General features: G+C 41.9%; 1 protein-coding gene across 4 annotated transcripts; it reads right to left on the reverse strand.

The window, feature by feature from the left end:
• Nucleotides 1–691: 691 nt before the first annotated feature.
• LOC310934638 (estrogen-related receptor gamma-like) lies at nt 692–24,678 on the reverse strand (the record flags this gene model as incomplete). Of its 4 annotated transcripts, none has more annotated exons than XM_083898421.1 (8): nt 692–936; nt 1,032–1,301; nt 5,951–6,133; nt 7,664–7,774; nt 16,650–16,766; nt 19,400–19,557; nt 19,711–19,956; nt 24,623–24,678. In XM_083898421.1, 8 exons carry the CDS (start codon nt 24,676–24,678, stop codon nt 692–694), a joined length of 1,386 nt encoding a protein of 461 aa, XP_083754547.1. The 4 variants fall into 4 exon arrangements, with proteins under 4 accessions (XP_083754547.1, XP_083754548.1, XP_083754546.1 ...); XM_083898422.1 differs by having other exon boundaries at nt 7,658–7,774; XM_083898420.1 differs by having other exon boundaries at nt 19,705–19,956.
• Nucleotides 24,679–26,403: the final 1,725 nt, after the last annotated feature.

Genomic DNA, 26,403 nt, shown 5'->3' on the forward strand with positions numbered 1-26,403 from the left:
ATGTCGTAGAGGCCACGTTATAATGCTGTGGACGTTTGCTGGTATTTATTCAATCGTACGTGAGTCTTTCCTCTTTGGCAAGACTTTACTGTTCCTCTCAGGACACGTGACGTGACGTTTTTCTATACAAAAGGACAAATGAAGTCACGTTATGAAAAGGCTTCTCTAAATGCACTAGAATGCATATTAACAGGCTTCAAGATAGATGTGGGGAGGGGGGCGAGGGGGGCGGGGGGGGGAGAAATAATCCACGAGGATCTTCAAGTATCAGGTGGTCGTTTGATGAAAGAAAGCTCTACTTTTGGCATGAAACGTGTGAATATCTCTAGAAGGCGATTTCCTCTTTGTTTTAAACTGTCTGTCTTCTGCTTCCGACACAGGCCAACACGTTTAAATAAGTGTCACAAACAGCAACAGATAACAACGTCCATGGCGCCAAAGACACTAAATGCGAAATGTTCATTGGAAGTACGAGGGAGGGGGGGGGGGGGGTGCAGCTCTAAAAAGTACTCCAGCTGCTTTCTGGCGATTGCAAATTTGAAAGATTACAGTCAAATGCAAGCTGAAATGGACAAATACATGGCGTTTATAACCCCCTCCACTGTTACCCGTTATCCTTCACTTCCTCTCCCCCCCACCGACCTCTGTACCGGAGGTTCAGGAGGATTAAGAAGCTGTGTTTCAGGGGGGGTCAGGCTTTGGCCTCCAGCAGTTCGAGGAAAAGTTTGTGCATGGGCACGCGGCCGTCCTGTTTGATGCTGCAGAAGTGCTGAACGGCGCGAGCGGCTGTCTGACGCAGCAGCGGCAGGGTCATGATCAGTTTGCCCGCACGCCGCGGGTCCTCCGGGCGGTGGGTGGCCTCGTGCTCCTGGAGGGCCCCGTGAAGGACATCCTGGAGTCTCTGAACGGCCTCCAAGTCCTCAATTTGCATGGAGTCTAACGAAAGAGACGGACGTGAAGATAAAAACCATCACAAACGTGTAGGTAAACAAAGACAATAACATCTATAATCGCGAACAAGCGGCTGATACCTGAGTTTGAGAGCGCTATGGCCTTGAGGACCACAAACTCCTCCTTCTCCAGCCCCATGCTTTTGTACTTCTTGACCAGCTGCAGGATGGCGTTGTTGAGGTCGAGCAGGCCTGCCAGCTTGGACTGCTCCTCGTCCATGATGTAGTCCTCGGCGTACACCAGCTTGTCCTCCAGGGCCAGCGAGCGGAACACCACCCGCAGGATCAAGATCTCCATCCAGCCGCTCTGCAGTAGACTCATCTGGTCTGCCAGGGAGAGGGAGGGAAAGCCTGAAAAGACAGGATCAGATGGACAAGTTATAGATACTAGATACTGACACTTTTACCCATAGACCACAGAGGATTTCCACTGCTTTTTTTCCCAGTACTATGTTAAAACTTACAGTTTACAAAGGGTATAAGAATGTGCAATATAGTGTGTCTTATATCCTTTTTTTCAGCAAAACCTATAGACAACCCAGAGCCGTTTCTTGCTATATGCGGACTATGCAGCTGCATAGGGCCCCACAGCCACCAGGGGCCCCCCTATACTGCAAGTTCAGACTCATATTTTATAACATTTTTGAGAATTAAAAGTACCTGTCTTTATTTGCATGTATTGGATGCATTAATTATGCATATATTTGCAAAACATGTAAGTGTTTGTGGGGTAATCAGAAAAAGTTAGGAATAAAAAAGGGAAAAAAATTAGGGGCCCCCAAATAGTATCTCGCATAGGGCCCCCAAACAGCTAGAAACGGCCCTGAGACAACCTACAGTTCAAAGTTCACTTGACTCGTCATTATTATTACACACATAAGAAAACAAAAACAAAAACCACATTTATAAAGCCTGAATATGTGACCTATAAACACACACCACCAGGATGTCCATATAAGGAGTTGTGTATAATTCCCATGGCAATATTATAATTCGCAGCACAGTTGAATTTTAGCTTATGGATATACATTGTAATCCAAGGCTGACTTTTGTGAAAAATACTAGCGGTTAAGGGCAAAAACCTAGATTTTTACCAGTGACCTTGACCTTTGACATCCAAAAATCGAATCAATTCATTCCAAGTGAACATTTGTGACACATTTGAGGAAATCTCTTCAAGGCGTTGATAACTGAGAAGAGCTCATCTTGTGAAGTCAAAGTGACCTTGACCATCGATGTGCTGATGGATGGATGGATGGCTGGATGGATGCCTCTGACCACAGCTGTCACTGACAAGGAGGCATAAACAGGACAATAAACTCCAGGTATGAAGGTCAGTAAGCAGGTAAGAGAGCGAGGAAAGACGCGCTTTGAGGGAAATGTATAGGACACAGTCGTGTTTTGACTTTGATTAAGTCGCGATGACAACAAACGTGAGGTGTAAGCCCTGAATATCTTCGATAATGCAGCATTTATTTGTGGCAGAATGAATGATTTCACAGTGAGCCACACACTGCAAAGGGCATGACAAAGGACAGTGAATATGAGGTGAATTTAATTACACTGTGAGGGACACACACACACACACACACACACACATACACACACACCTACTTTGATTGACAATTACACCCCACAGGAGCATGATTAAAAGTGATCCCCCTCCCCACATAAACCTGCACACACTCACACACACGCGGCCTGTAATTAAACAGATGATTTTACAGAGCGAGGGGAGGAGGGAGGAGGGGGGGGGGGGGTGGATGTTTATGTTTTTGACACCATCAGTGATTGTTATCAGGAGCCACTGCTCTTTACAATCACCACAGGGATGTCAGTGGCGCCCATTTCCCCCCACTATTGCTGCCTGATTGATTGGAAATGCTGTCTGTGCACAGTTTCATTGGTCGATAGGGATCAGTATTCTGGCACCAGGCCATTGATCAGCAAGAGAGACCTGTATGAATGCTAGTGTGCGCGCCTGTATGTGTGTGTGTGTGTGTGTGTGTGTGTGATATATTTTAAGGTCAAATACAAAACCATCAATAAAGAGACGGATGGCAGCGAGGAGGGCTGTTGACATTTTGGGCAGCATCGTGTTTCTTATCAAGAAGAACACGGCACCAGACACACTACAGTCACATTTGACAGCCCAACAACAACTTCTGCAGCAGGCGCAGACTCTAAAAAGGCCAAAAGTAAAGAGGGCAGTTGGTCTTTAGCCAGCGCATCTGCCAGTCTGGCCCTCAGACTTCGTAGCGCATCACTGTCAATCTGCGTGATAAGAGCAGATGCAGAGGAGGGTGAGCGGCCAGGACAGTAGCCCCCGTCACACTCACCTCCCCCTGGGCAGAGAACTCAGATGGCCCAGGCCACTTTGCCCTGGACCCTGGTTCTCACAGCACTGGGGCCCCCGTGGCTTACCACTCATCCAGAGCTGATGTGACATGGCTATTTCGCTGCTAGGAGGAGGCAGCGTTTTTAATACAAATCCTCCCTATGTATTTGTCTGTTTCACCTATATGTTTCTTTGTCTTTGACTCTTTAACCATTTTCTTTTTATTGTTGTATTAATGTGCTTTTATTGAGGGTTTTAGGTCTTGTTTTTACAGTGTAATCAGTTTTGTCTTCTAAATTTGGTGAGTCGAGGAAAATTTTACACCTCGGTGTACAATAAAAATATATTATTTTCTACACAACTGGCCATAAAATCCTCCTACTATGTCACAGAGACTCATATAACATACTGAACTCACCAACAACAACAGTACAGCCAAAATATTCGCATTAAAAAAATATATTTTTTGCGGACTGCAAATCATGTTTTGCCATGTGGCGCCACCTACCGCCGTCTACCAATCATTGCAGTCAGTAGAGTCTCAGCTGCTGAGCAACCACGGGTTGCCAGTTACGTCTGAGCCACAATGGCGGAGAAAACTAAATCTAAAAGATCTAGGTATTTTGAATTTGAGTGTATTAACCGTTTTTGGCCACAATCTTACATATGGTGCCTTTAATGTTATCGAGTATCTTTTTTGTTTTTTTAAACATGAGCTATTTTCTGTTTCATTAAAGCTTCAAATACGACTTTATCTTGAAAGTCTTCCTTTAGTCGCTATTATTTGAAGAAACTCACCCGATGGAAGTTCACCTTTTGCTGCACTTTGTATTTGTGACATTTTAAAAGTTTGATGTGCTCGACATGTGATTTTTCCACCCCCTCGCTTCCTCTCCTCTCCCTCTCCTCTCCCCCTTAGGTGGGTTTTTGTCTTCCACCCACTGCTCCACTTTCACAGTCTAACCCTCCACTGGCAAAAGGCTACAAATACACCCATCAGTCGGACTATGTCTGTCTCATACTCAGACAGTTAAAAAAAAAAAAAACAAAGGAAAGGGACAGACAGCAACAGCCTGGAGGGGTGAGACAGCAAGACGATGACGGGGGGGTGGTGGGGGGGGGGGTTGTGCAGTTCTGCTCTTCCTTTTTTGAATAAAGCAATGGAAAAGATGATGAGTACACACCATTTTCTTTTATGTCCACTTTATAGAACGACACATGGGGACAAATATGGTAGAGTAAATGTACTGGGACACACACACACACACACACACACACACACACACACACCTACTTTGTCTGTTTTGTAAGCATCTCAGAGACAAGATATCAACAACAAAAAACGCAGGTGTTTCCCGGGTGATGTTTTGGGTGTGGACAACCATCATGGCTGATAAGGAGATCAGTTCTTCAGTGAAAAAGCAAAAACATGAAGATAACACTTTTGTTCCGGTCACTGCTCAGCTAAATTATTGTGATCAGTGTACACTATAAATTATATTTTCTTTCAGTTAATTGTTTAAACGTCTAAACCTAATCCTGCTTTCCCCATTTATTTCTCTCTTTTGAAAAAATGTAAATAGTTTAAAATATGGATTTTCATTGATTAACACTAACTTTAAAGTTCTCAAAACTCAAATATGCGATTCATAATTATATAAATTATAGAAAGATTGGAGATTGATGGGCTGATTTTTTTTTTTTTTTTTAATAAATAACAAGAAGTTTATTAATGTTGACAAAAACGTTGTTGTTTCCACTGTCGCTGTTTAAGTCCTTTAATTTAAGTGCTTTTATCAGCTTAAGAACATTCCACCCAAGGTATCTTTGTGTTTTTGGACAGTTGGTGGAATAAAATGAAGCATTTTCATCGTTTTTACATGGACTGAAAGGGAAACCTATAAAATAAATGTCAGATAAACCAGTCATGAAGTAGAGCCAATCTGTTCAGCAACATAAACACTGGTCTTTCATCTATCTTTCATTTATTAATTAATTTCAGTTCCCGAAAAAGATTTTTTTTTTTTTTTTTTTAAAGTCATGATCAAATTGCTGCTTTGAGAGAAATTAAATGTGATTCCAGAAACGACTCTGAATTTAATCTGCGAGCGTTCTCGAAGCAGACCCTCTGCGACCGCTGCCAACCGCGGTCAACATTGCTGCATAGCAGCATTTTAATCCCCCTAAGATGTCAGAATACACTTCACCTCCTCTTTCCACTCTCTCATCCAAAAGAGAGAGAGATAAAAAAAAAAAAAAAGAAGCTCTGAACATCCGCTCTGCTGTTCCTGTGTTCCAAGGAGAAACTTAAAGCGTGTTCCAAGTGTCAGAAGGATTTCTGTAATTCAGACAACACAGGGCGATGGCGGCCGCCCAGGAAATGAATTAAAAGCTCCAGGTGGCCACTGGTCATCTGGTTGATATATTAGGAGCACACTCCTTGGCAAGGACACACACACACACACACACACACACAAAGGCAGAGGATGACTGACAGATAACACCAGGCAGCACTAACATGACCTCCTCTGAGCATCCAGTGAGCATCTTGGCAAGCACTCATCGCAAAACAATCTCTTGCCTCGGATCTGATTATAGACTTAATGTCAGCTAATGTGTGCGATGGATCGCGAGAGTGAGATTTTAGTCTCCGAAATCGTACCTGGGATGTGTTTGGCCCAGCCGATGTTGACCACCAGCTCCCTGTCGGCCAGGTCACACAGCGTGGTCAGAGCCTTGATGTCGCTCTCGGGGACAGTGGGGTCCGGCATGGCGAAGATGCCCTCGGGCTCGGCCACCAGCAACAGGGACACCACCTTGTTCTCCACCATGCCACCGATACAGACTAAAGAGAGAGAGAGAGGAAGGATAATATTTAGAATACTAACTAATAACCTTTTTAAACCCTAAAAGGTCACATATTTTCCCGTACACCACCATTTTTTTTTTGCCGGGCCATGTGACCTTAACCTTTCACTTTTGGCTTCGGTGAGTTCAAGTGAAGACGTCATTTTCAAAAGGCAAATATAAAAAAAGTTATTTGACGAAGTCCTTCCATGAGTCAAGGTGTCAGATTGTTGAAAAACCAAAGCTCAGGAAGGAAGTAGAATGGAAGGAGCCATTAGCCGCCACTAAATTTGGATGGAAGTCTACAGGAAAAAGAGCTCCGACTTTTCACTTAATTTATAACATCAGTAATATTTTCTGGTTTAATGTTCTCAATCACTAGTTTCAGGTCCTTTTCAAGAGCACTTGATGTCAGTTTTGTTAATTATGTTCCCATTTTGATGAAAATAGATGACGAAGCACAGCAGATGGACACCTAGCATAGCGTCGACAGCTAGCATAGCGTCGACAGCTAGCATAGCGTCGACAGCTAGCGTCGACAGCTAGCTAGCGTCGTCCGATGCTTCAGAGCAGGAGTTTGCTTTGTATTCAGTAAACTCTTAGAAATAAGGGTCCTTCTACGAGGGCTGAGGTTCTACCTGGAACCATTTGCTTCTGAAAAACCATTTCCCGAAGAAAGGGTTTTTCAAGGGTTCTTGGTAACACTAATGTTTCCAGTAAGAACCATTTTGATCCATAGAACCCTTTAAAACCCCTTTCCTGAATAAATGGTTTTAAAAGGGTTCTTGGTGGAACCCTCAAAAAGGGTTCCAGGTAGAACTTTTATATAAAAAGTTCCACTTCAATGTCTGTGTCAAATATGACAGAATTTAGATAAAATGTATAGAACGTGAATCTACGTAGGATGAGGTATCCGCTGTCTGTCGACCTCCATTTAGCAATTTAGGTGATTTTTGAATTTTAAGCGTTCCTTTATAGGTTGGGAAAATCGCCCCACTTTCAGTGCTACACAAACCCCCACAGGATTATCCAAAAAGATGCAGTTCATCATCTACTGTAGCAAACTGTAGCCGAAAGTGGGACAGTGTTTTTTTGTTTTCACTCAAGAAGAAGAAGAAGTTGATGTGCTGGAGATACAGGTCGAACCTGCTGGGTTTTCATCGTAAGGCAATGTTGTTTTATGGGTTTATGTTTCCCCGAGTGCAAAGTAGACTAGGAGTTCATCACAGCCATTCAGTGTCCCACTTTTCACTTCAAATGTTGCAGCAGGCAGTGATTAATGCCAACTCATTAGCAAACACCAGCCATAAAAATGATTAAGTGCTCTGATGGACAACGGAACAGAAAACACTATTGAACTGTTCTGAACTCACAGGCCACAATGCAGATAAAAAAAGAGCCTGCCATAGCAACAGTAAAGTCATCTGTTAATGTAGGTGTTATGTATTATAGTCATGTGCATATTTGCCACAGTTAATAAAAGTTTATAATTTAATGATATAAAATCCCATCTCTTGTCTACACCTACATGTCTTTTTCTGGGGCAGGACATTCTGTGGGTGCAGATAAGGGCTGTTTTCAGCGTCTATTCTCCTCTTGTACTTCTGCCGGCCGCCTCGGACTCGGTCCAAGCGCACACCTATGGGAACACAAACACAAGGATGTTAATGATGCACGACCGTCGTGATGTAAATATACACAAGTTTGTGTTGTTATATAACAGGGTGACTCGCTCAATTCATATTTAATAGCACGTAAAACAGGGATCAAATGCACGGCAACAGGTTTTTAATTTCCCTTTGTAATGTTCAAGTAGACAGTGACATGAAACATATTGTACCAAAAAAAAACTAACGATTCAAATTCAACTAACTTTATAACTTCATTAGTCTAATAAGCATCACATCAACACATTTTAAAGTGATGATAACATATATAAAATACAATTTTCAGTGAGTATACACAGTGCATCATCTGTTAGAATTATTGAGTAGAGCAATAACATGTAAAGAGTATAAAAAAGTAGCTTGCTTAAAATTATTAATTATTTAAATTACTTGTTTTTAATTAAAGGCAACACTTATAAAATAATATAATATAATATAACAATATATAATAATAATGTATCAGTCAAAATGGGTCAAAGGTCACAAATGCTTTAACTTTTTACTCTAAATTACGCCAATTCAACTGTCCTCAACATTCACCTGTCCTCAACATTCACTGCAAAAGATTCCAGTGTGTGAATTTTATTGTCATTCACCTGTCGTCCTCATTCACCTGTCCTACTCATTCACTGGTCCTCATCTTTCACCTGTCCTCCTGATTCACTAGTTCTCATCTTTCACCTGTCTTCCTCATTCACCTGTCCTCCTCATTCACCTGTCCTCCTCATTCACCTGTCCTCCTCGTTCACTTGTCCTCCTCATTCACCTGTCCTACTCATTCATCAGTCCTTATCATTCACCTGTCCTCCTCATTCATCTGTCCTCATCATTCACCTGTCCTCCTCATTCACCTGTCCTCCTCATTCACCTGTCGTCCTCATTCACCTGTCCTCCTCATTCACCTGTCCTCCTCATTCACTTGTCCTCATCATTCATGTGTCCTCATCATGCACATGTCCTCCTCATTCACCTGTCGTCCTCATTCACCTGTCCTCCTCATTCACTTGTCCTCATCATTCATGTGTCCTCATCATACACATGTGCTCCTCATTCACCTGTCCTCATCATTCACCTGTCCTCATCTTTCACCTGTCCTCATCATTCACCTGTCCTTCTCATTCACCTATCCTCATCAGTCACTTGTCCTGATCATTTACCTGTCCTCATCATTCACTTGTCCTCCTCATTAAGTAAAAAATAATAATTAATAAAATGACTTTAAAAAGTACAAGTACACAAAAATACCTACTCAATTACAGTAGCGCGAGTAAATGTAATTGATTACTGTCCATCATTTCGCTTCATCTTGGATGTTCCTAAGGTCACTGAAGTAAACTGACATTGCTTCTTTTAATCAGTAAAGGCCCTGATGACAGATTTATATAAGCCGTTAGTTATTAGAAAACCACAAAGCATTGGTCACTCATCTGCCCGCACGTCTCGATGATCCCAAGGAGACTGAACAGAACATGTCTGACCGGCTGTAACAGGACGCCCAACTGATGACAACTGCTAATCTTAATAAGCATCGTGGCAACCTCATCACCAAGGCAATGGGGATTTAATTCTCTCGCTCTCACTGTGTGTGTGTGTGTGTGTGTGTGTGTGTGTGTGTGTGTGTGTGTGTGTGTGTGTGTGTGTGTGTGTGTGTGTGTGTGTGTGTGTGTGTGTGTGTGTGTGTGTGTGTGTGTGTGTGTGTGTGTGTGTGTGTGTGTGTGTGTGTGTGTGTGTGTGTCATTGCAGCTGAAAGTCACAGTCACCAAGTAAATCTCCAAAGAAAACACATGTGTCCAGTGAGTGTGAACGTGACTCAGGAAGCCTTCAGTAGTGGTGTTGGGTTACCTGATCTACACGGTGTAAATGGCCATAGTGGCCCTGAATAGATCTATAATGGCACTTGTGACTGTAAGAGACACTCTGAGAGTATTATTATTTGTCCACTTGACACCTTGCAATGATCCGCCCATTCCTTTGAGACTGCGGCCTCCTCTACTTATTCTCACTAATGCAGATATTTATGGAGAGCCTGCATCTGCTTCCACGGCATGAAATAACATAATGTCCTTTTAATCAGGCATGTTAATTGTGCTCCGGTGTCATATCAGTTTATGGGCAGGTCCTTCGTTTTTTTGCATCGTTGGTTTGTAAAGCTATTTTTCTCGTTTTTTTTATAGTTGTGCTGTTAACATTACAACAATTTCACAGAACTCCGGCTTTATTAATTTATGGTTCGTGAACAGGAATGAGAGAAAGGTAAGGTGGGTAAAAAAAAAAAAAAAAAAAAGAAGACGCCTGCTAATAACAATGTAATGATGTGAGAATGTGGCTTGTGACCTTTGCTGTAAGCCAGTGTGGTCATCCGTAAGACTACCTGTAAATGTCATGCTCAGATGTTGTGTGAGAGTGCTCTTCCGTTGCGACTCCCACTGATCCACATTTACATTTAATATAGTTTTCAAAAAGTAAAGAACGTTTTATGATTGTTGAATTTTACCACATGACAGCTGGAAAACTTCATTACTGTACTTAAGTATAAAATTCACGTATGTGTACTTTACTTTATTATTTATATTTCTAGCAACCTTTACTTTTACTCCACTACGTTTCCTCGAACTATCTTTGTTACTCGTTACTACCAAATAAAATCAGAAGAAGAAGAAGAGTTGGTAATGGTCTGTATTTATATAGAGTTTTCCTCAACTTGATGAGCTGCTGTACACTACAGTTTTTACCATTCACCCGCTGCAACATGGGGTTAAGTGTGTTGCTCAAGGACACATACAGACTAGCAGAGCCAGGAATTGAACCAACAACCTTCCAGTTGGACAACTTGCCATTTTGGATACTTAAGTACAGTAAATGTCATATACTTTAATTTTACAAAAGTAATATTATAAACAAGTGACTAAAACTTCTACCAAAGTCATTTTCTGGTAAGATACTTAAGTTTCCCTTTAAGGTACTTTATACAAGGCTGGAAAAACAACTACATCTGCTGTTAAAGAATAAAGGATGTTTGTAAGAGGACCTTGAGATGAGATATATAAGATTAAAACCACATTAGATGATCAGCCCAGGCATCATATTGTAATTAATCCAGGGAAATGTATACCTTCAAAGACAGTAAACACTGCTACTTTGTCAATGTTCCCATCAATTTTGAGCAGTCTTTTATAAAGTACACTCTTAGAAATAAGGGTTCCAAAAGGGTTCTTCTTCAAGGGCTGAGGTTCTACCTGTTTTGCAAGGGTTCTTGGTAACACTAATGTTTCCAGTAAGAACCATTTTGATCCAGAGAACCCTTTAAAACCCCTTTCCTGAATAAAGGGTTTTACAAGGGTTCTTGGTAACACTAAGGGTTCCACCTGGAACCAAAAAGGGTTCTCCTATGAGGACAAGCCAAAGAACCTTACAGTGTATGGTTCTACTTAGCACTTTTATTTCTAAGAGTGTACCTCAAAGTACGAGTAGCTTACCAGAAAATGACTTTGGTAGAAGTTGAAGTCACTTTTCATCATATTACTTAAGTCTTAAAGTATTTCACATTTATTGTACTTAAGTTTCAAAACTCATTTTCTGACATAAAATGTACATAAACTTCAGAAGTAAAGGTAATAAAAAACTGAGGAGTTAGGATTGGATGAGTTGTCTGTCAACTGGAAGGTTGTGGGTTCAATTTCTGGCTCTGCTAGTCTATGTCCTTGAGCAAGACGCTTAACCCAAGTGAGTGAATAGATCTTCTTCTGATTTTATTTGGTCGTAATGAGTAACAAAGATAGTTAGAGGAAATGTAGTGGAGTAAAAGTAAAAGTTGCTAGAAATATACGTTGTATTTTCAGTACAGTAACAAAGTATTTGTCTACCCTTCACTGCTTTAGGGCACTGAAGGGTAGAAGGGGCAATGAGTGAGTTTTGCATCTTTGGGAGTTAAGTGGGAAAACAGAAGAGTTAGCACTGGAGAACTCTGGTGTGGTACTAAGGGAGAAATTTGGCAGGTAAAACCTCCCTCACACTTTGGGTTTTCACAAGGGGCAAAGAGTCAGAGTCGATTAGCACTTGACAGGTGCCGCTCTAAGGTGTGTAATGAGGGATGAGGGACTTCTTTTTTTTTTTTATTTAACTTGCGTGTCATCAGATTTAACACCAACTGTTGGCAAACACTGGATTAAATCAAACTGTGGTTGTCAACGATTAGAGGAAGTGTGCTTTATATGGGCATATTTGTGTGCATTTGGAGCTGACATTCACACACATAAGTGTAACTCTTCACAGTGAAATGTGCTGACAACCAAAAGGCCAAGAATAGCTTTGTGCGGATAACAAAACAGACACACACACACATACCTCCGCCCTGTTCTTCAATACAGCCCATCAGAGGTCGATAAACACAGACTACTAAGATGTCGATCTATTCATCCCCCCTTTCATCATACAGCCTTCTTTTGAAGGTGTCTGGGTGATCACATGAGGAGCTTTACAGGTTCCCAAAATGCACATAGTGCAGCGGGAGGAGGAACATTGCACATCCACACGCCGATCCTGACTCATCCAGGCTACCGTGTCCAGTATCGTCCATTACTGCTGGCCGCCAACCAGCATGTGTCCACTGTAAACAATCTCACGCTTCTCAGATATTGTGACAAACGTACACATGGCTGCCAACCAGCGCTGGTGTGGCGAAACTTTCCCTACACACACACACACACACTCCCTCGGGTTAGCACATGAGAAGAGATTTGGAAAGTTGGCAGCGGAAAGAGCACATGAAAGCTTTTCTCAGAATGTAGAGAACAGTGTGATTAACGCACCGGAGCACTGAATAACGTCAGACGCGAGGATGAGACAGGACAATAGATGGGAAGAGAGGAGGTTATTAATAAAGGTATTGATTAGGTGCTGTGTATTGGCAGAGATCGGGTTATATGATGGGGGTAACTAACATAGAACGTATATATATATAAAAAAAATTGATGCAGTCTTCCAGTTTCCTCATCGAAGGCAACTCAGAATCAACAATAGATTGTACAGCCACCTGGGCCGCGACACCAACCCTTTAACACCGAGCATGTCGTCTTACGTAATTACGCAAAGGTTTGCGCTATCGGAAGAAATCCAACAGTTTCTGAAAGCTAAGAAGCTGCACGTCAAAGTCAATATGTGGCTATTATAGTGATTTTACAGACGCTGATGCAGGAAGGTGGCAAATCAGCGCCTTTGTTCCCTTCACAGCAGCAGCGAATATTGTCCAAAAACGCCTTGAAGACGGTGCTTTCCACTGAGGTTTGGTTGTCAAAGTGTTGCTTTTTTTAGATTGGAAATAATGTTTTATATACTTCAAAATGAAAATGGAAACACATCTCTTATACATGTACAATTACAGTGTTGTTGTTTTTTAAAAATAAACTTCAAATTTTCAAAACGGAACTTAAGGGACAGGAAATGACATCAGCCACAGAGGCTACTGGGAGCTAACAGCAGTTAGCATTTGGAAAAGTGATCATTTGCAGGCTCTAGCAGGCACATTGCCGTCATATATAGCATGTATCCACTGGACAGATAAATCCTCTGAGGCTGGAAGTTTGTGTAGAACTCTGTGCTGCACTGTGGAGCCAATAATAGAACGTTTCGGAGACTTTGCGGACTTCTGGTTTTCAGATACTGTTGCCCTCGCCAGCACTCTCGCGTGTTTTACAGACAAAGCAAAGCTCAGCGAGAGACAACAATTCCAGTAATTTAGCTAATTGTGACGTCCCAATGAGCACGGAAGTCAACATTGAGTGTTTAATCTCCTGTACTTAGACTGAGGAGGACCACAAAAACATGAGTGAGTCATCTTTTTTAACACTTTGGCGACTGATAGGACCTCCAGAGTCCCAAATATAAGATTTAAATGATTAAAAAGTTGATTTTGCGTAATATGGGACCTTTAAATATAACACTGTTAAGAATATTTGCATCATGTATTCGCAACACTTCAAAGAATCAATACCAAATTGAAAATTGCCATATTTTAGTGTATCTGTACTCCCTAATATTGATACCCCAAATGTTGCAAAAAGGTGACATCACAAAGCTCTATACAGTAAAGTTATATCCTTTAAAATATTGCACACCCTTTTGTTTAAACACACATTTTTACAGCCCTAAGGAGCAACAGCAACAGCAGAAATGGACACTAAACAGGGTTTAATCAAATCCTGCCCGGGGTCTACATGTCCTTTAGCCATGTATTTAATATGGCTCTGACTCTCCCCCCATTAAACCTCACATCTCCTCTGTCTCAGCCTTTACTGCCACCTCTCTCCGGGGAAGAGGGGCATTACGAGACACGATGAAGCGCGTTAGGAGGGCGCTTACGACGCGAGTTATGAGGGGCAGTTCGCATTTCACGGAGGTCTAGGAATCCAAAAAGGCATCTGGAGGAATTTACGAGGGGGGAGGGAAAGCAAAGAGGGTGTCTATGGAGGTGGGGGTGAGAGGGGGACTGGGGATGCTATTGATGCCCCTGCCCTATTAAAAGCAGCTACTTTAGAAAAAAAAAAAAAGGCAGACAAACACACGCACACTTAGGAAAACACATCGAGATAGTGTGCATAAATGTGAGCGTAGCCTCGACGTGTTTAAACATACGCATGTGCACAAAGTGACACACATGTAAAAATGCTATAACTCCATGCATGCATAACTCAACACACACACACGGCGGCAATAAACAGATGCTGCTATGTGTTTAGAAATTTGAAGGTGGCATTAAAGGATCATTCCGGGTTTATTAGAGCACAGGATTTCCATTTCTGTTGGTTATGATCCGTTTCATGAAAGTAAATGTTGAGAACACGGCAACAGCAGCAAGTCTGACAGGCCCAGACACAAGTCAACAATCGTGATTTTCAGTGTCTTTGTTCTGTATCAGTAATGCATTCTGTCAGACAACAGGAAAACCTTATAAACATTTCACTCTGTCCACGTTCTCGCAGCTTTGCGGCAACAACAAACAAACAGCATTGTAGACATGATCACATTTCAAATTTTCCTAGAATTAGGAAGGTCGATAAACTCATGGTTATTATCTTACTCAAATACCTTTTTTTGACATGGTGGGGTCTTGAACTGGCAACCCTCCATTTACAAGTCCAGTTCATTTTCCACTTGGCCATAATGGTTGCTTTTCTTGTATTTATAAATGATCTCACTACATTATGATCTAGAGGTTTTACAACTTTTTAAAGATGAGGAACTATCACAACCCAGACCCTGACAATTCTCCTGTTGGTCCTTTGGACCAAATCTCTGGGAATCACTGGTCTACACGCACGTTCTTCTAAAAGGGCTGAGGTTCTACCTGGAACCATTTGCTTTTCAAGGGTTCTTGGTAACACTGGTGGTTCCAGTAAGAACCATTTTGGATCCAAAGAACCCTTTGGAACCCCTTTCCTGAAGAAGGGGTTTTTGGTAACACTAAGAGTTCCAGGTAGAACCTAAGGGTTCTCCTATGAGGACAAGCCGAAGAACCCTATACATACACATATATATACATATATATATATGTATATATATAACCCTAACCCTTGTTAGGGTCCCACTGCGGGATGAATAAAGGACTATCTTATCTTATCTTATCTGGTTCTACTTGGCACTTTTATTTCAAAGAGTGTAGAGTTTCCCCATCCTGGTTTTCAAGGATCATGCAATACCGAAAAATCAGCTTTTAACCTTTTAACCAGCACCTTTAATGAAATATAGAGCCTAATAGAACAGAATATATGGAGCTAACTTGGGTTTTTTGTATTGATTTGAGCATAAATGACTCCAAAAAAGAGTGCATACCATCATCAATATAAGTGTCACGTTTTTGAAAATTAATCGTGCCGTCCTCTCTGAGAGCAGCGTGCTCTACCCTCTTAAAAATGATGTATGATTCTGAATTAAAAATATTAAAACTCTTCGTCTCTACATGTACTATCCTTCAGTCCCGTTTTACCCCCCCCCCCCCGGCCCTTTCTTTATTATCATCTCTTGGCCTCACACACCAGGCAGCCAGTGGCCGTTACAGTAGGAGGTGGCTAATGTTTTCCTTTTTGAGTCACTTCTAAATCTGGACGACAATATGTCAGCAGAGAGGCACACGGTCACACTGAGGGAGCACCTGACCCCTGCTGCTGACTCTCTCTGTGGCATGTATACATGCCATTGTCAAGTTAAACAATGGAGAATCTCATTTGTGTGTTTAATTCTTAGGCACCTTTGGTGTAGTCTATGTTTTTTTTTATGTATTCGTCTCTAAAATGTTCCAGACTGGGTCGGTTTGGCAGCAGAATACAAAACTTACATTTGAATATTTGTTACAATTCCCCTAGCAACAACGTCCTGGCTGCTGACGTGTTGCACACACACACACACACAGAAACACACACACACACACACTCATTGGCACATTTCCAGAAGTTATTTCAGAGGAACACTGGTGAAGCAAAGAGTTTCTCTCTCTCTCTCTCTCCTCCCTCTCAAAGACACGGTGAGGCATTGTTCCGCCGTGTTTACAACACACACACACATCACAGCTGGCATGAAGGGCCTGCAGTTTAACTGTCGCAAGGTTTAGGTTTCACTGGAGTTTACAGTACATGCCATCAGCAGCTCATCAGGTGGGACCAATCTCAGCTGGTTCTGTTACCAGGAATGAAACGGCTGTCAAACACGTTACTCTCTACACTCGCTGGCTGCTTCTTTTTCTGTTGTTGTTGTTGTTGTTGTTGTCGTCGTCTAAAGTTTCCCCCCCCACGTGATCACTCACCCAAACTCTACTTTAACTGAGGTCTAACAGTGATTTCACAGTACGGAGCTGACCTTCTCTCAACATGCCCACGGCCAGACACTTGACAAATCGACAGGCCTGGCAGGACTTCCTTCTCCTTTTGGTGATTTCACATTCGTTGGACGCGGGGCAGCTGTATTCAATGTTACCTGGAGGAGGAAAGAGAATAAAAAAAACACATATTCTGACTTTAGAGCATGGAATTTACAGAGGTACGCTATACTTGAGGGCCCTGTGAGAAGCAGTGTTTTAAATGCATCTTAACCTGTAACCCTGACATAATGTTAGCTGTGGTGTCAGGCTTATAGGGATGTCATCAGGTACATCACAAAATGTCATCACTTTCTGTTCATGAGGAAGCGTCCAACTCGAGACATTATTATTATTATTTAAACGGTTTTAACGACTCCTCAAAGCATAACAACTGAACTCCATGTGTACAATTACACAGAGGTGGAAAGAGTAAAGTAAAAGTAGCTTGTTTAAGAGTTACTCCAGAGTAAAAGTAACTTAGTAGGGGTTCTTTCTTGTGTCGTGCAAAAAGGAAATCTCACATGAATAGTTTTTTAATTAAAGGCAAACCTTTAGAAATTAAAGTGCTGACAAAATAAAATATTTAAACACATCATGTACCAGTCAAAATGGGTCAAAGGTCACAGATACTTAAACTTTCTCACTCACTCAGGGACCTTAATTGGCACGAATTCACCTGTCCTCATCATTCACCTGTCATTCACCTGTACTCCTCATTCACCTGTCCTCATCATTCACCTGTCATTCACCCGTTCTCCTCATTCACCTGTCCTCCTCATTCACCTGTCCTAACCTGTCCTCCTCATTCCCCTGTTCTCCTCATTCACCTGTCCTCATCATTCACCTGTCCTAACATGTCCTCCTCATTCACCTGTCCCCATCATTCACCTGTCATTCACCTGTTCTCCTCATTCACCTGTCCCCATCATTCACCTGTCCTAACCTGTCCCCATCATTCACCTGTCCTAACCTGTCCCCATCATTCACCTGTCCTAACCTGTCCTCATCATTCACCTGTCTTCATCTTTCACTTTCCAAGTTTCAGGTGTGTGAGTTTTTTTTTTCTTTTTTTACCCACTAACAGACTAAATTTAAACTACTGTACTCTCAAAAACATACTTAAGTAAAAGTAAAATTACAAATTTTTTAAATAAAAAAAATTTACTCAATTACAGCAACACGAGTCAATGTAATGTAATGTAATTACTTTCCAGCTCTGTTAAATGACTGCAGTGCACCTTTAAATGATATAAAACAAAAGTTTCTTTAATAACTTGTAATCATGTTTGGTTAATAAGTATATATAGTATTATTACTATGAATATATTGCTTATAATCTGTGTATTGTACAGTAAATAAAGACGTGAAGTGAATGTTAAGCTCAGTGGCGTTCAGCCAGGTGCAGGCGCTCTCAGCTGCCACCCTCCATCAGAAGCAGGAAGTATCTGAGCCAGACATTAGATTTCCCTGTTTGATCTCGTATGTAGCCGCTCATCCCTCGTTCCACCTTTGAACTCACCTACAATAGCCAACCTCTGGCAGCCTTAAGGCACCGCACTCTGCCAGGACCTTGACCCGGAACCTCGGGGGCCAAATCCACTCAAAGCACGACTTCCAGACACACACCTTCAGCAACCATATGCTATCTGAGGCTTTAAGGTCTAAACTCAAACATGTTGACTATATACACGACGCGCCGCGAGTTTAACTGCATATCAGCTGTTTGCAAACAGGTCTTTACTTAAAGCTAATCTGCGGTCTGCGCGGCAGGAGCTGTGAGCAAAACCGATCGGGAGTGTTTATACCAAAACAAACGGCTCACGGTTCTGGCTGCATCTGCTCAAAAAAACTGGTTTATACAAAACAGGAAAGCATTAGCAGTCATGTGTGAATAAAAAAAAAAAACATGCATAACGTGCCTATACATTCACATGCCACTTTATTTATTTATTAGGACACCTAATAAAGTGGCAGGAGTGGAACCCTGTGGATTTCCTGCTGCTGAAGCCCATCTGCTTCGACAGGCAATGTGTGTGTTTGTGGTTTTCTGCATACCTTATTTGTAGGCATGGCCCGATTTAAAAGTTTACATCATGATTATCCTGACGAAAATAATTGCAATTAACGGTGTTATTGAAAACACTGCAAGGATTTGTTTTAATATGATTCTTTTTTTTTAGATAATTAAACAGGTGCAGCCTTCTGTATGCTCTTACAGAGGTCAGAATACATATTTTTAGGTGAAAAATCATTTAATAAGATTATAGATGATAATGAATGAATGTATTTATTTATTTATTTATTTATTTATTTATTATTAGTGATGAGGAAAGATGTAGCTCCCCATAGGCACATTAAGAAATAGATCATAAGCACTGTATAAATGAGTGAGACAGGATTTTTACAATTACCCTCATAGAAAATTACCCTGATGAACTTATTGTAAGTGCTTTTAATCCCGATAAGTTATTTGAATAACTATTTCAAGTTACTTGACTATATTTTTTTTATAAGTGTGGCTCTTGTCCTCTGACCTTTCGCTTCAAACAAGACATTTTCACCCAGAGAACTCAACTAATCTCTGGATGTGTTCTCGTTTTTTGGACCTCTCTCTGTGAACCCATGAGATGAAAATGCACAACAATCCCAGGCGATCAGCGACAAAACTCAACAACTCAAAAAACTGCCATGTTCATAGTCATTTCAGAACTTAGAAGGTAAGTTTATGTGATATTTGTGTCTGTCTTACCCTGGATGGTTCTCTTGAAAAAGGCCTTACAGGCCTCACAGGAGGCCACACCATAGTGATAACCTGAGCCCACGTCGCCGCACACCAGACACAGCCGCTTGGCCACCGGGCCCAGCATGAACTCACACTTCACTTGGCCTTCTCCCTCACCAAACCTCCTGGACCGATATGGAAAGAAAAAAAAAACCCAGATGAAACAAACAAGAGGAGAGGAGGGGGATATGCCATTATTGTGTCAGCATTTTTCACTCCAGGACCTTAAATGGAGTGAAACGCCACACAATACGGGATGTCATGCTGTAAACACAAACCTGTTGGTCGCTCCGTTGTTGGCCACGGCGTGACCACAGAGTCCCGGAGAGTCCAGGCCGTTGCTGAGGCCGTGGCCCTTTATCAGGGCCCCGTAGCTGGAGTTTGTGTCCGAGGAGGAGCTGCCCGGGCTGGGCTGCGCCGGGCTGACGTCTCCCTGGGAGCTGGGGCTGGGACTGGAGGGCTCACACTTTATAGAAGAGGGACAGGTGGGGTCCAAGCCCCTCACTGACATCCTGCCGAGGTGACTGGAAGGAAAATGAAAAGATGTTAAGACATAATAATGTCTATAAACATATTCCTGATCGTGAGAGATGAACACTCGGGTGCTCTTTATGTAGTGAGTCTCCTTGGTATTGTCTTTACATAAATATTAATGATGTATAGTTCAGATCTGAGGGCTGTGATTAGTTTTATTAAACCAAGCATCATTTAAACAGATAGTAATCATGCGAAGTAATAAGCAGCTTGGGGAAAACACGTTATTATTATTATTAAAAAAAAAAAGATGTATTTTGAAAGCAAAAAAAACAGCTTTTCTCCTTCCATGCCTTCATCTACGCGTCCATCCATGCCAGGCTTTTCTAAACCAGCCGTTTGTGATTTCCCACCTATGCAAAGCTGCTGTCTATTACACTGCTTTGTTTTCACAGAAGGGGATTGCTTAAGCAAACCTATGGAAATAGGCAAAGCCACCAATCATCAGCAGTACTGTCGCCACTATAAACACACTTAATCTTACTTTTGTTTCTTTGTGTTTTTCAGAAACCGTTCACTCTATGTGGGGAAAATGTGACAAGGGACGCAAACGCTTAGTAATGTAAAGATTTTTAAAAAAAAGTTAGTGCTGGTTAATTTTGTGCGAGCTATACACTGGAAAAACCAATCCGAAATTCACAAATTCACACTCTGTCACACACACAGAGAGAAAACATATCTGAGACCAGCTGAGGTTTCACAGTCGGCTCCCAGGCATGTGTATCTGCCCTCACACACATACTAAAAACACACACACACACACACACACATGTTGTGGCGTCAGACACTGTGGATGTAAAAATAAATTTAAAAAAATCATAGACAGTCTCCTATACTGTCAAAGTTCCCTCCACACACACACACACACACTTATAGACACATTTTAAAGCATGTGTCTTCATAAACACCCCGATACATACTTGTAGTCGCCAGGCCAACCCTCTGCTGACACACACACACACACACACACACACACACACACATCACATATGTCTCTCCCAGTCTTATCTCGGTGTGGTGAGCGTGATGTCCATGCTGGTCTGTTTCCTGCCATGTAAATCTGCGTGCCCTCAGCCACAAGTCATTTGGTAGGCAAAGAAACTGGCTGTTTTAAACCACCCCCAGAGTAAACCATGGTCATGCGCTGCTGACCCCTCTAGAAAGCCACAATCACAGACACGCAGCGATCGACACGTTCATTTATTATTAGATCGCCTGTCAAAAACCCGTTTAAAACTAAAAATAACAAACTGTTTTTTAACACTCAAATTTGCCTGGGCTTCTCTGAGAAGTCAGGAATGAATCACCAAAAACATTCGAGCACTAAAACTAAAACGTTCTGTCCAGGAATGCAAGAAAATAACTATAATTTGACATTTTAAAACGATTTTTAGTCTAATACATTTGTTAAGCAGCGTACACACACACACACACACAGTAAAAGGACAGACCAAAAACACCAAGAGTGTCACTTTTTAGGCCGTAACCAATATCTTCACTTTATGAGGCTGTGTTTACACTCGCTGTATAAGTATCACAGTGACAAATGGTCAAAAAGTGAGTGAAAAGTTCAAATTGAATAGTCACCATCCTGCCTACATAGTGGAAATGCCCTGTTAAAAGTCATGTAAGAACATTGTAATCAGTATTCTGAAGGTGTAGGATCTCTTAAAATGTGGAGCGACAGTACGTGCTAGTATGAGTGCTACAGCTTCAGTTTTGGTGCTTTTTTTTATAGTGAGAAGAACAGCAGCAAATGAAACGATGCTCGTGAGAACCAACTTCATTAAGAATAATATGCTAAAAAAAAAAATGCTGCGTAGAGATGTTTCATTGATTTTTATTGATCGGATGCAGAAGAAAAAAAACTCCCATTCTGAAGTCTCAAGATTCACAGATTCACAGACATCACCGGCTCCTATTAGACAATTAGACAACAACCATTTTTTATGTATTTATTTCCATATTTGATCTGTTTCATCGTGTTTTTTATCCACGCTTTTATGTCCTTTGATTTATTTTTGTTTGTCGTTGAGCTTCTGTGTCTTTTATTTATTATTCTGTACGGCACTTTGGGTTCACTGTGGCTGCTTTAAAGTGGTTCGCAAATAAAGTTGGATTGGGATTGGATTGGACATACTAATGTGTTTTACTAATGAATCGCATGACAAATAGACTTCCATTCAAACGGATACGCCCCCCCCCCTCTGGTGGTTAACCGTTACTGCGTCTGTTTTTATCTACAGTTTACGAGCTGCTCGAGTTATTCTCGTCAAAATAAAGAATCATCAAGAAAGTCTCATTAGTCAACTCGTCCCCAACCTGTCCCGTCTCCATTCGCTCCAATCCACTTTGACGACCGTAAAAAACAGTACAGCAGTGAAGAGATTTCACTTTCCTTTTTAAAAGTGTCGCCGGTCGCTCTTATTGGCCATCAATCACAGGCGTCAATATCAGAGTGTCAAGTGTGACAGGCGCTGTGAGTGAGATACGCTTTGTGTTATACTGCATCACCACAGAGGAAGAGGAGAGGGGAGAGGGAAGAAGGGAGGGGCTGACGTTTTTTTGCTCTCCTAATGAAATGGCGTTAAGAGTGAGGCGATCACACATGTGTGATGGGATATTCACTCTTGACAGATTACTCATCTAACAACTGGAGATAAAAGGCCATCACAGGACAGTTGCTGCGTCTTCTAAATCATAAATCACAGTGTGTGTGTGTGTGTGTGTGTGTGTGTCAGTGGTTGTTCAAAATGATTCCTCCCTTTTGTGTCCCAGACAGTATCCAAAACAACACTTAATTGCGCCCTGGCAACAAAAGCCAAAATGCAGCGTGAAACGACAAGGAAAGAGAAGAGGAAGGAGCAAGGGCGGGAGGAAATTACAAGAGAGGCAGACAGATAGAGGGAGTGTCGTAGGGAGGGAGAGTAAGAAAGAAAGAAAGAAAGAAAGAAGCAGCCCAGCGGCTCATTAACCTGAGGGTGTTGAAGAAAACAAGCCAAGGCAACACTCACTTTCAAATGAGCAGAGTCATAATGCAGACAATGACCCACTGGGAGGGAGGCAGGGAGAGTGAGAAAAGGAAGAAAACAGCGAGGAAATAAAAGACACTGAGCGAAAGAAAAGACCTCAGGGACGTAAGGAAATGAAACACAGGGTGACAAATATCCCCTCTGCAGTGTCCTAAAAGCATTTGTGAGGTTATTCTAACAAACCCTTGGGCTCAATCTACAATCCAACCCTAAGGAGTAGTTATTCAGGTCAGTGAGGTCTCAGTGGAGTTTTTTTCTTTAAATTTTACTTCTTCCTTCTTTTTTTTTTACTACTAATGAGCTAGCAGGAGATGAGCAGGGATCAGTGGCATCTCCCCCCCCCCCCAGCCAGCAGTAAGAGTCTTAGTCAGGCTTTGGACGAAGCTGTTCGCTGGGAGATGAGGTGCCTGTGACTGGAGCTTGAACCGAGAGGCTGTGGAAACATGGATCGCGTGCCTCACGGGGGGGTGGCGGGGGGGGCTACTACTCTTTATCTGCTCGCATCTGTCAGGGGGGAATCAGCCGACACGCGTGTACGTCCAACATGTCTGCACGATCTGATCAATTCACGTCATCCTTCTCTGTTTCGGGAGTTAATTTCAACCCTAAAATGCTCAACGAGATTTGTTCTTATGCCACTTTTAAGGCATTAACTTTGCACGTCTTTTCACTGCCTTTTTCATTGTCTCTGTTGACGTGGACGCATGTCCCACACCAGGACAAACCGAGCTGGTTTTGAACCCACTTACCCGTCACTATCAACAAACAAACAAGGCTGAACAAGGACTATTGTAAAGCAAAGGATGCACACATCCACCCACACCTGGGGAAATAGCACCTTAATTAAAGAGTTTCTATTTTTAACTTTTATTTATCACGTTGCAGCAGAAGTTTTTGGGAGAAATCCATGCAGCGACGGCCTGATAATGTTAATATTCTGTAGGTTCAGCTGTTTTTGCGTGAGAAAGAGATGCTTTTCGAACTGAATATTTTTTTGGGGGGCTCATAGTTGGATAAAAGACTAATTTTTAAGACATCTTCACACTGTGGCTGACAGCAGTGGCACTGAGTGAATAATTAGATAAGACTTAAATGCCAAATAATGAAACCATAAGAGACTTGCTGTGCAATTTCCCTCCTCCACACAGATTATGATAATGATGCATTAAGAAAGACAGGAAGTTAAAAGTTGAAAAATGTCTGCCCGTGCACATTTGTGCTCTTTTCTCCACCGCACACACTCCGGATGAACCCGGATCTCACACTTCCCCCCCCACGTCTCGTGCGTGATATGATATTTATTTATAGAGAGAGTTTACACAGATATGTGATTACAATCTGTGGCAGAAGATGTTCGCGAGCAATCACGGGGCTGTTTAATGAGGCGCAGCACAAATAAATATAGACAGAGACAAAATAACTTTGTTTGTGGCAGATACAGGCACTTTGTGTGTAAAGAACACACACACACTCAAACACAATGTTCCATGAATCTCCCCCCCCCTCTCTCCCCGATGACACTGTCATTGTTTCACACATAATACAATACACTCCACAGCTGAGTGGCACTTCTTCACTTTTGAGTCATGCACCATGGGTGTCACTATTATGAGAAAGTACTTACTCTGTGTCAGAGTGGTAGGTGAAGCACTCTGGGAGGTAGAGGTCGACTAAATCCATGTGCTCTCTGCCACCATGCTCCAGGGGAAAAGAGGGAAGGAGGGGTGAAAGGTCGCCTTCTCTGTCTCCTAAAAACAGCTTTTCTGACCTCAGTCGTGTCACTTTCTCTCTGTTCTGCCTCCAAAACTTTATGTCCATCCACTGGCCTCTGCTCTGCTTTACTCTGTCACACTCTCTCCACTCCTCTCATTGTCCCACTGTCTGTCCTGTTGCCACTCACACTCCTCACCCAACAAGCCTCGGGGAACCAGCTGGCTGCCTTTGAAGTCCCTGTGACTGTTGTGACAAGGGTCTCCAAGCAAACACCCAAGCTACACACACCATTTGAATGGACCTTCCTCTCAGAGGGCTGAGCCCGACTGCCGATTGGCCGCCGCGCCGAGCCAATGAGTGGCAGGCTATCGCTGGGGCAGGTGGATATGGAGGAGTGAGGATGTGGGTTATGGAATATGTTTTATTTCTCATGCACACGAGAGAGAGAGAGAGAGAGAGAGGAGATGGTGAATTCTCTCTCATTAGCTACAGGGTTTTTTTATCCCTTTAAGTTACTACTCAACCATTTGGTTGACCACACTTTAAGTCACTATATCTCACTGGAAAAATGCACCAAGCTGAACTCACTAACACTTATGAATGTTGTACTTTATGAATTATGCAAACCAGGTTTATTATGAACAGACGTCTCAACCGTTTGGTAGAGGCCTGTATCTGAAATACTGTAGGGTTTAATTAAAAAAATAATAATATATATATATATATATATATATATGTAGATTGTCATTATTGTTATCATAAGTAAATAAAATCAAATAATGAAAAATTTCAAATAAATTATTTTTCCATTGCTTTTTTCCTGGTGCGTACCTTAAAGGTTAAGGGTTATGTGTTATGAAAAATTACTCCAGAATGACACAGTGGAAATGATTGCGTGTATAAAACATTGTTTTACGGTTAAAATGCCTCACTTAATGAATTAAAAATTATTTGACCTCACCCTGATGTTTCCTGTGTGTGTGTGCAAATGAGTGTTTGTGTGCAAAATAACGTGTGTGTGCGTGCGTGCGTGCGTGCGTGCGTGCGTGCGTGCGTGTGTGCGTGCGTGCGTGCGTGCGTGCGTGCGTGCGTGCATGAAGAGGATTTTTGACGAATCACGTGTGGATTGTCTGTCTTTTAAGTGGATTAGAGTCCGGTGAGCACAGGGTAAAGACTCGTGTAACTCTGGGCAGGTTATTGTTACTTCACTCCCAGCAGAAATGACACAACATTAGCACAGTACTAGACTGTTATTTTACTAATTGCAGATCATTTAAATTCCACGTAAAGAATAAAAACCTTATTAAAAACGTATTTTGTTCAGCACTGGCGTAGCACAAAATACAGCCAGATATATTGATATTACAGTTTTTTTTGTCATTTGCACCATAGGCACTTACTTACTATGTGGTTTCATTAGCAACAAGCAAAAAACATCACATTGGGCACAGAGGTCACACAGGTCATTAGATCAGATAAATGTAAAAAGCTGGAAGTAGTAGTGTGTACGCCTTCTTAAAAAGTGTAACGCCCTGGCCTGGATTGGATAAATTAGCTCTATAACGTCAAACATATCATATGTGATACATGAGTTTTTGAGCTCTCCACATGCACAGTGTGACTATTTTTTCCCTGAAAAACCTGATGTATGGCAAACCCGACAGAGATGCAATCACTGCTTTGTCTGAATAA

This window comes from Microchirus variegatus, assembly GCF_963457635.1.
Source record: "Microchirus variegatus genome assembly, chromosome: 12".
Classification (NCBI taxonomy): domain Eukaryota; kingdom Metazoa; phylum Chordata; class Actinopteri; order Pleuronectiformes; family Soleidae; genus Microchirus; species Microchirus variegatus.